The sequence below is a fragment of the Cryptomeria japonica genome, chromosome 11, assembly GCF_030272615.1.
Source record: "Cryptomeria japonica chromosome 11, Sugi_1.0, whole genome shotgun sequence".
NCBI classification, from domain to species: domain Eukaryota; kingdom Viridiplantae; phylum Streptophyta; class Pinopsida; order Cupressales; family Cupressaceae; genus Cryptomeria; species Cryptomeria japonica.
Window position 1 is genome coordinate 670,782,570 of NC_081415.1, and position 10,787 is coordinate 670,793,356.

General features: G+C 33.4%; 1 protein-coding gene across 1 annotated transcript; it reads right to left on the reverse strand.

Moving 5' to 3' along the window:
- Positions 1–4,256: 4,256 nt before the first annotated feature.
- On the reverse strand, positions 4,257–7,267 carry LOC131070704 (bidirectional sugar transporter SWEET1). The gene is made up of 6 exons (XM_058006309.1): positions 7,072–7,267; positions 6,937–6,973; positions 6,606–6,822; positions 6,194–6,352; positions 4,827–4,946; positions 4,257–4,574 (listed from the first exon to the last, which is right to left on the reverse strand). The coding sequence occupies exons 1-6, from the start codon at positions 7,106–7,108 to the stop codon at positions 4,464–4,466; spliced, it is 681 nt and encodes a 226-aa protein (XP_057862292.1). The 5' UTR covers positions 7,109–7,267; the 3' UTR covers positions 4,257–4,463.
- Positions 7,268–10,787: the final 3,520 nt, after the last annotated feature.

Here is a 10,787-nt window from a genome sequence, read left to right on the forward strand (position 1 = left end):
AATTCTCTTTAGACACGACGACAAGTGTTGATGAAGTAGTATTACTTGAAATACTATGAAAATGAATGACCTAATCAAACACACATGCTTGCATGAAGATTGATGTATATGTGTTGCTCCATGATGCTTGAAGGATGAAATGCTTCCTTAAATGCTTGAAGATGCTTGGTGTTGATGCATGAATGATGGGGGGATGTGATAGATGTCTTCGATTGCTTAGATGAAAATGAATAGGAAGAAGGCTCTTATATAGGTTTCCCAATGTAATCTATTTATTAATCCAACCTCCAATGGTGAATTGAGACACCAAGGACATAAATCACTAGGGGGGGAGGTGCATTGACTCATTTAAATTAGGTCTTATTTAAGGAGGACCATGATTCCCCAGGCACCATGGTCCTGGTACTAGGACACTCTAGGTGGCATGGTCCACCAAAAATAGGGCAAAGCAGCGAGAGATCAGGGTGCATAGATCGAGGCACAAGTTTAGTTCTGTATGCAGAAAGGTGAATTCAAATTTGAAGTGAAAAGGCTAGAAATAGACCTAAGAGAGAGCTAAGTTAGGACAAACTAAAGTAGGGGCACAAAAGGTGCTGTAAATTGTGTAGGGTTACAATTTATGAAGCTACAAACAAAATGGGATTTTGTCAGATATTTTAACTTTTCGCAATTGGAGAATAAGTATGTCTAATGGAGCGGGTTAAAATGTGTTCGTAAGAAGATTATTTGATCATAAATCCGAGCGATAAATAGTGAGGGATTCTCTACCTTTTGATTTGTTGTTTTCTTTACTACTTAAGCCATGCTTCTTTTCTTGATCTAATGTAAATAAATACCGGTGAGAAAAATATAGTTTCATATACCAATTCAAAAGAGTTTTTGCTAGGTAGAAGAGAAATAAACTACATCAATATTTGGACACATATTGGGGATTAAGAGAAGCCGCTTTATTCTTGTTCAAACATAAAATCTTCAAAACATTTAAAGGTATGTGTGAATTTGGTTTACACAAAATATTGATTTATGTTTCTTAGGGAGGTATACGTAGTTATAAGGATATGGAGAAATTAGTTACTATTGTTAAAATTGAAGGGTGTGATTTTCGTATTTGGCAAAAGAAAACACAATTACTTTTAATCTAACAATATTTATGCGACATTGTGAGTGGAGATGTTAAAAAACCACAAAATGTAGATGAAGCAACAAAATGGATGGCTAAAAATCATAGGGCTACGACATTTATCGGTCTTGGATTATCTGATGCATATTTGCATCACTTTGATCTAATGAAGACATCAAAGGAAATATGGGATGGTATTGATACTTTATTTGGTTCTCATGCTTCAAGTGCTAAAATGCCCTTAAAACAAAAAGTGTTTGGGTTGAATATGAAAGAGGAAGATAGTATTGCTCAAAATATAAGTACATTTCATTCCCTCAATCAACTTGCAGGTGTAATTTCTAAGATCGATGATGATGATGCAAAGGCAATCTTACTAAGTAGTATGCTTTCAGATTCTAATCATATTATTTTCACTTTGAACAAAATGAATCCTACTCTAGAAACTGTGATTTATTCCTTGATTGATGAAGGAGTAGAGTTAACAATAATCATTTACTTATTGAGGAAAGTGTTTTTATTGCTAAGAAGAAGTCTAAAATTTCAACAAGGAACAAATTTAAATGTTATTAGTAGCAAAAAAATGGACATGTGCTACAAATGAATTGCATTTAGTAGGCCAAAGATCTCATTAATGAGAAGTTGAAGAAAAATAATGCTCTCATTGCGACTGAAGGTAAAACACACTTTTGTGGTTTTGTAGTGCATACAAACAACTCATCTCATGATGCTGACATTGATGAAAGATTTTATATTTAGAGAGTAGAGAAGATGAAAAAATTATAGGTTGGAGGCAGGAAGTTTTTTATCATCCCGAGCTAGCTTCTCGCTTAGGGATGATTCATTGCATGAGAAGCACCATATTTGTATCCCTAAAGAAAAGAGGGGGCTTGGCATTATATTTCCCTTCAAGGAGCAAGGGGGGGAAAGATTTCTTGTGGATGCACTTGGTGTATTCACATTTTGGTTGGTGATTTGTATAGCACATGAGGAGGCATCAGACACACTTGGAGGAGATGTGGATTTTCAGAGTAAAGGTATCTCATGTGTAAATGTTAAGTTGGTGATTTGTAGAACGGAGGAGGGATTGTTTCCACAACACTTTAGGAGGCATTAGACACACTCGAAGGAGACAACATTAGAGGACGCATTAGACACACTCGAAAGAGATGTAAATTTTTTGAGGAAATGTGTCTCATTGTGCATGGAGGTCGGGAACACTTTTATGTTCTGTCATGTTGTACAGATTGTTGCAGGTTCTACAATCAATAGATCCATTGATGTAGTTAGTTCAATGTTTTTTGGGTGGGCGAGGAGGATTGGTGAAGGCACTTCATCAAAGTCTCTAGAAAGGTTGTGTTCAACCCTTGCAATGTTCCACTCTTGTTTGGATTAATGTAATATGGGGTCAATGTTGGAGTATTATATTAATGTAGGTAAGTTTTATAGTTTAGATTAATAAATTAATTGAATGTTAGTTATATGGTAATTGAATTGTTGTAAGAAGTTTTGTATGAGAAAATAAGGCTTTATAAATCCATTTAGAAGTCAATGTACATTATCATCAAATTGAATATGAATTTTATATCAATTTTTCTTTTCTCTACAATAATTGTTTGGTTTCCGTTTTCTCTTCATAGTTCATATCCATTCAATTGATGAGAAGAAAATTATCTATTATCGAGAAGAGATATCTATTTACTACTATAGGATAGGATTTTATAGGCACCATACCCCAACACTCATACATGTGGTTACTTTACCCATATAATGTAAATTATAGCACCCTTTATGCATTTTATAGTTATCACTTATAAAGGAAGTAATTCAAATGGCTTTGTAACAACACTAGTTAACTAACTACTCATGCAAAAGACAAGAGCAAGCTTAACTACACGCTAAGAACATGTCAAAGAAGTGCAAATGATATAAAGAAGATACTTTGGAAGCATAGTATTTCATGACATTATCCAAGGATAAAAAAAAGTTCAAAAGCACAATTTGATATTGGAAAATTAGAAATCTTAGTGATATAAAACCAAAAAGTAAGACCTTGATGTGATGGCCATGGGTGGGTAGGGCCAATGGAAAAATATATCACAATAAAGCCAAAAAACCCTAAAAAAAAGTATGTTAAGTAAAAGCAATTAGGCAATGTAATATAAGGAGATTTTAGATTTGAAATAACATAGAAATATAAAAAAAATGCAAAAAGGAAAAACCATACTCTTTGTTAGTGAATGGCTTGGAATTTTTTGCTAGGTATCTACTTTATCAATGGTTGGGTTTAAAGGTTTGGGTCAAACTAGTGATTGTGATTTTTTCCATTAGATTTAGACTTGATTCTACACAATATATAATTCTTCTATGTTGCTCTCCTAATTACTGTATCTACTTTGCTACTTTTTCTGACTTGAAGACCGACAATATTTATACCTTGGAAGAGATGTCATTTTAGTACTAAGAGATAAGTTTTCCTAGGTTGACCCCTAGAAATTTATGTAGAACGCTGGAAAACAAGCATACAAAATCCTAAAATGATATATGTAGATTCATTACCTCTTTGAACTTGTACTAAACCCACGTGTTTTACCATGGACTGCTTCTTTAATGCTCTAGAATGAGGGGAGAGGCTTGAATGCTTGGTCATGCAAAATATTAATGCATTTAAATGACTTTACATACCACTAAATTGTGCAAAATGTGTATTAAGTTGGTTCATTGTGGGAAAATAAAGGAGGGTAGTAAACCAAAATTTGAATTTGAATTTTAGAAAGGAAAGGGCCAACTTTACAACCACAAAAAAAATGACAGTGATTGGATAAGCGGTCAAATCCTTGTGGCTAAAGGATATATGGAAGTAGGTATAAATGAATGCAATGATAAGGGGAGACAAATATATAAAGATAAAGTAAAGTTGAGATATACCTCTTTATGAATGGATAGAGACTATTTTAGAATGAAACCAACCATACATAAGATTATGGCATTCATCAATATACACGTATATCAAAACATTCCCTCTAAACATAAAACTAGATAAAAAAATACATTTACAAATTTCACCATTACAATATTAAATATTTATATTATATAAACACCTTAAACTGATAATTTTCCCACTGTTCAAAATATCTAAATTAATTTTAGATATCCCATTCCCTCCGTTTCTTCCACGTACTTCATGTGATTTTCTATGTAGATAATTTTCAATACCATTTTCTTAGTCGTTTTAAAGTACGACTTAATAAAATTAACAAAAAACGAGTCGGCGGAATGTACGCCACTTAACCCAAACTCCAACGGAAAACACAAAAAAAATATCGATAGCCAAGAATTTGTCTCATTGGAGCAGAGATCTTTCATAATCTTCATTATTGCGGCTGGAGTTTCTGTACACACAGTACAGTAGAATTTGTGCTGCACCAAGCAATGCCCCCAATCCATTTGGAAGCTGCAAATCAAAACAAATATTTCACAAGTTTATTGACTTATTAACACTAACTGGTCTGTCTTCAAATTTCAAAGAAAAAAAACATAAATTTTGACAGTAAATTATAGAGTATGATCTAAAACATAAATTTTGATGGTGAATCTTAGAATATGATGTAAAACATCGATGAACGTATGATCTAAAATATAGATTTTGATGGTGAATCATAAATATCAATGAGCATATTTAGTAAGTGTAAATGTAGAAGTTTACCGCCACAAATATATCTCTGCCCAAAATGCCATAGAAAAACCAGGTGAAACCACAGAGAAATACACTGACTGAAAGGAAGAAGGGCATAAACTCCACGCTTCTTGTCTGGACTACCAATTTCTGCAATATGAAAAGGAGGGCATAGACAATGTAAATGTTAGGGAAGATTTTGTTGAGCATCAATGCATATAAAAATAAAAAATACAAATAATTCATTATTGATTTTAAAATTAATTGTGTAAAATTTTAATCATCTATTAAACTGATCATAAAAATTTAACAAAGTCAAGTTAAAAAATACACGATGAATTACTATTATTATAAAATGTAAAAACTGCATATTTTAAAACCATAAAACAAGTTCTAAATCATGTGAATATTTTATTTTATTTTTTTATCGATAAGAGGCCGAAACCATAAATGCTTTTGAATAGAACTATGAACCAGTGAGTCAGTGCTTGCAACTAACTATTGCACTGCATGATCAGTCCCATGTGAATATTGCAGGATCAGTCTCAGACTCTCATGTGAATATTGTATATATATATATATATATGATTTTATTGCACGTCATAATTAATTACTTACTTACTTACTCTCATTAAGTAAATTTCTGGGGAACGACTTGTAGTAAAGGAGATTCTAGAAACCAAATGGTCTATTGCAGAGGTTTAATATGGATGGATATGTATTGAATAAGTTTTTTGATGAATACCCCAAAAAAATATTCCATTCTTAACAAAAGACTTTAGTTTTAGTTAATTTGAAGGGTCCCCTTGGCATTCATAGCAGCAGGAATATTGAAATAATGATAAAGTGGTCGTGAAGAAAGTAGTGGACCATAACTTTGAGTGCCATTCAGGTAGAGTTGAGACAAAAGACATTGTCCAGGTTCGATCCGTGGACCACCCTTTGCAAGCAACTAAGGTCGAAATACACAAACCCTTTGAATCAACCTTTCCAATCCAACAAGGTCATGGACTGATTGGTTCTCAAGGCTAGTGCTCAGCAAAACAGTTATGCCCAGTTTCCATTTGTGAATTTATCATTGAATTAATTTAGAATGATAGCTGTTGTTTCTGGGTATGATTGTGTGTGTTTTTTTGCATCAATGTTTCGGATCACACTCTTTGATCCATCATCCATTTTTATTCTTATGTTGCTCTCTTATCCTGATGATGGATCACAGAGTGTGATCCGAAACATTGATGCAAAAACACACACAATTATACCCAGAAACAGCAGCTAAGATTCTAAAAATGTACCTTTTCTTCAGACTTTTTTAATTAATTATACACTATTATCTTCATGTATAATAAAAGATTGAATCAGACTTATTTTAATAAAAAATCAGATGTATTACTCACCATTATAGACAATGGAGAAGCGAACATGGCCACTGAAACAGTCACCCCAATGATCCCAACAAACAATTCCCGTCCTATGTCATGAAAACCCAAAACAGAAACTGCAACAATTGCAGCAAACAAAGCCAAAACTCCAATGAACAGCATCAAAATTTTCATCTGTCATATCCAAACAAAACCCAAACAAAATCTATCATTCCCCTCACTTCTAACTCAACAAAAGCTATCACCATTTAATCTATCATTCCCCTCATTTCTAACTCAACAAAAGCTATCACCATTTAATCTATCATTCCCCTCACTTCTAATTCAACAAAAGCTATCACCATCAAATGGTGATATTCTTAAGATAAGTTTTAAGTATGTCGTTTAAACAAATCAAACTTTAGAATGTGGTGATACATAATCTTACTCTGTATTTTGAAGGAGCATACGTCAGGTACAAACAGATATAGAAAATCTCCAAAACAACGCCACATCCATTGACAGAGGAGACGAGAATGTTATCAGAAGTGACCAATGGAAGGCCATACCATGTGTAGACAAGACAGTTGAAGAGTGCAGCCACATATGGAATGCCTGAGTATTCCTCTGTGGATCCCCTCTTTACCACAGCGATGAATGTAATTCTGCATAGACCAAACTCTTCATCATTAGATCTGAAAAAACCCACTAAGCAAAACATGTCTAAACCACCATCCAGATAACCATTGCCAAAAGGATCATATAAGAAAGAGGCTTACAGAGGGACTACAAAGAGAGCAATTCCAAAAACATTTCCTGTAATAACCAAACGGAAAACATGTATTTGATTAGAGGAGACTTCATTGATATGTTATTAATGTGATTTGAAAGAAATAAAGGACAGTTTTCACAACCAAAAATGCCAAGTACAAAATATAGATCGATCTCCATTTTCTGCTCTGCTAATGTCTACAGAGATAAAACCTTTACTTGGTTATATCCTCTCTCATCGACCAGTCAAGAATAGAAACCAGAGAGAGAACAAATTATTGAAGATTAAATCACGTGGAAGAAGCTCCACCATTAAGCTATGTTTTCTATCCACAAATTGAAGTGTCTTGACAAATGTGGTGTAAACTATTTTACTCATGCGGAAATAATTGTCTTCATTCACTTTTGTCACATCACTTATGGTTGTAAATTAATGCCGTATGGTCAGCTATCTGTCACTTCGACTTTTTCAATGTTTGGTAGTGGATTTTTTTTAACTGATTAGAGTTGTAAAATAGAATGAATAGCAGTTCAAAAGGGCAGCACAGGAAAGGAAATAATGGATGTGTCTATTCTGGGGATGCGTCTATTTTGGTTTCAAAACGACTGTGGATTGACTAACATGCGTGTTAGTCATGCGTTTTATACTGTTGATTTTGCAATAAATGGCTGCAATTGAGTAACACATCACTATCACGCTCTACGAAAAGTCCGTTTTGGAGCCAGAATAGCCGCGACCGAAAATAATAGCACAACGACAGTAAAATACAATCACAGTATTAAAAATTCTAAGCCTTGATAGTTATTCAAAGGATTTCAATTATTGCTTTACATTATAGGCTGTTTCATATAGGAAAACTTACTTCAAGTTGATTTTTTTTTTTCATTCTAAGTTAGTTATGGTTGGATTCCAACCTTATTTCTTATGTTGTGAAGGTAAATTCAACAAGATATGATTTCTAGTGGGATCATTCAAAATCATTAAACTTCACTACCAACAAAAGATCTATTGATAAATTCTTTTTAACTTTTCTTATTAATGTGATTTATACTCTTCATAAATTCTTTTCATCCTAATTTTTGCTCTAAGGATGCTTTGTTTGTTCTTATTTTATATTAATAAAATTCTAGTGACTTCGGTAACTTTTTTATCTAAAAAAAAAAGTGTAAGTACTATGAAAGAATGCAAGCAACATGAAATGGAAGATGCTATTATCCAATATATGAATTTTTTTTAAATAAAAAAAGCTAATAGATAAGGCAATCACACGTGAAATAGTAAACCAATCAGATTTTGTGAAGGGAAGAAGTGGGGTGGGTGGGGGGCTTATCTTAAGTGGGTGCTTTGTGAATTCCATTATGAATAATCAAATTTGAAAATACCAACTTAGAAATTTGAAAAATGTAAGAAGTGTTACATTCACCAAAATGTAATGGATAGAAAATGAAGGTTTCACAAATTAAGCCTTATAGACTAGGAAATGACCTAACATTCCAAACAAAAAATTAAAGGAAGGCAAAACTCAATTGATCTAATGCAAGAGGGTTGAAAGCAAATTAAGTTCTTTTTTCTTTGTTTAACTGAAATTGATTTGAATTTATTTGAATGCTAGATCTAGGATGAATGATGAAGAATTGACATGAAACCACATAAACAACAAGCTACAAATAAGATATAGAGGCACAAAGCAAAATATGAATAGGATAATCAAAGAAGAACTTGTGACAATAAGGTTGGCCTAGAAATGCAAGACCGTGTGGCAATTTGCATCTTGGTCCTTGATGTTAGATGCAAACAGACTAGAATTTTGTGGAATCAGGATGCCACACAAAATCTATTTCCAGAAGCTCATAAAAAATCCTTAGGACCATGACGGTTTTCATCTTGGCCTTCTAGTTTTCACCTCTGCAAAAGTTAGATCTAATCATCATTGTCTCCTCTATCGAAATCTTCGTCGGTAGCTCCTAGATTTGTCACCTATACACAAAAAGAAGGGAAATGATGTTGTTGATAAGGGTTCACCTTAGGTCAAACCCTAGGTTTGGAATTAACCCTAATTGAATTGAATTTGTAAATGGAAATATTGAAGTAAATGCTCAATCATATGCCACAAATTTATTGCAATTGATAATGGGTGATGATGCAATGCTCTTTAGACATGATCGCAAGTGTTGATGCAATAACATTACTTGACATAACATGAACATGGATGACCTACTCAAACACACATGCTTGCATGAAGATTGATGTATATTTTCTACTCCATGATGCTTGAAAGATGAAATGTTGAACATTAAATGCTTCAAGATTCTTGATGTTGATGCATGAATGATGGGTAGATGTGATAGATGTCTTAGATTGCTTAGATGAAAATAAATAGGAAGAAAGCTCTCATATAGGGTTCTCAAGGTAATTTACCGATTAGGCCAACCTCCAATTGTCAAATTGAGACACCAAGGACCAAAATCATTGGGGAGGGGAGGTGCATTTACCCATTCTAATTAGGTCTTGTTTAAGGAGGAACAAGATGCCCCAAGCCATGATCTTGGGACTAGGACACCCTAGGCACCATATTCCACCAAAAATAAGCAAACTGACGAGAGATCAGGGTGCACAACTTGAGGCACATGTTTAGTTCTTTGTGCAAATAGCTAACTTCAGATTTGAGGTGAAATAACTAGAAATGAACCTAGGAGAGAGCTAAGTTAAGACACACTAAAGTTCAGGGACACAAAAGGTGGTGTAAATTGTGTAGGGTTACAATTTATGAAGCTATAAACAAAATGGGCTTTTGTCAAATATTTAAACTTTTTGCACTGGGAGAATAAGTATGTCTAATGGAGGGGGTTGAAATGTGTTCTTAAAAAGAGTATTTGATCATACATCAGAGTGATAAGTAGCGCTCGAGAGTCTCCACCTTTTGATTTATAGTTTGATTTGCTTCTTAAGCCATGTAGCTTCTCTCTATCTAATATGAATATATACCAATGATAAAAACAAAGTTTCATATACCAATTCAAAAGAGTTTTCTCTAGGCAGAAGAGAAATAAGATACATTAGTGTTTGGGCACATATTGGGGATTGAGAGAAGTCGCTTCATTCTTGTTCAAACATAGAATATTCAAAACATTTAAAGGTATGTGTGAATTTTCTTTACACAAAATATTGATTTATGTTTGTTAAGGAGGTATAAGCTATTATAAGGATATGGAGAAATTAGTTACTGTTGTAAAATTTGAAGGGTGTGATTTTTGTATTTGGCAAACTAAAACACAATTACTTTTAATCTAACAATATTTATGGGACATTGTGAGTGGAGTTGTTAAAAAGCCACAAAATGTAGATGGAGCAACAAAATGGATGGCTAAAGATCATAGGGCTATGACATTGATTGGTCTTGGATTATCCAATGCATATTTCTATCACTTTGATCTAATGAAGACATCAAAGGAAATATGGGATGGTCTTAATACATTTTTTGCTTCACATGCTCGAAGTGCTAAAATGTCCTTAAAAAAAAATTTGTTTGGGTTGAAGATGAAAGAGGGAGATAATATTGTTCAACATATAAGTGCATTTTGTTCCCTCCTTAATCAACTTGTAGGTGTAAAATCCAAGGTTGATGATGACGATGCCAAGATAATCTTACTAATTAGTATGCTTTCAAATTCTGATCTTATTATTTCCACTTTGAACAAATTGAATCCTAGTTTGGAAACTGTGATTTCTTCCTTGATTGATGAAGGAAGTAGAGTTAACAATAGTCATTTAATTGTTGAGGAAAGAGCTTTGCTTGCTAGAAGTCTAACATTTCAACAAGGAACAAATTGAAATGTTATTAGTGGAAAAAAAATGGAC

Bases quoted from the DNA above. Each gene is read 5' to 3' on its own strand.
- LOC131070704 (XM_058006309.1), bottom strand. From the start codon at position 7,108: ATGGAGATCGATCTATATTTTGTACTTGGCATTTTTG. The intron at 6,823-6,936 runs GTAAGCCTCTTT...TGGTCTATGCAG, and splicing joins GCTCTCTTTGTAGTCCCTCT to AATTACATTCATCGCTGTGG. The intron at 4,947-6,193 runs GTGAGTAATACA...TTCATATTGCAG, and splicing joins CTTCTCCATTGTCTATAATG to AAATTGGTAGTCCAGACAAG.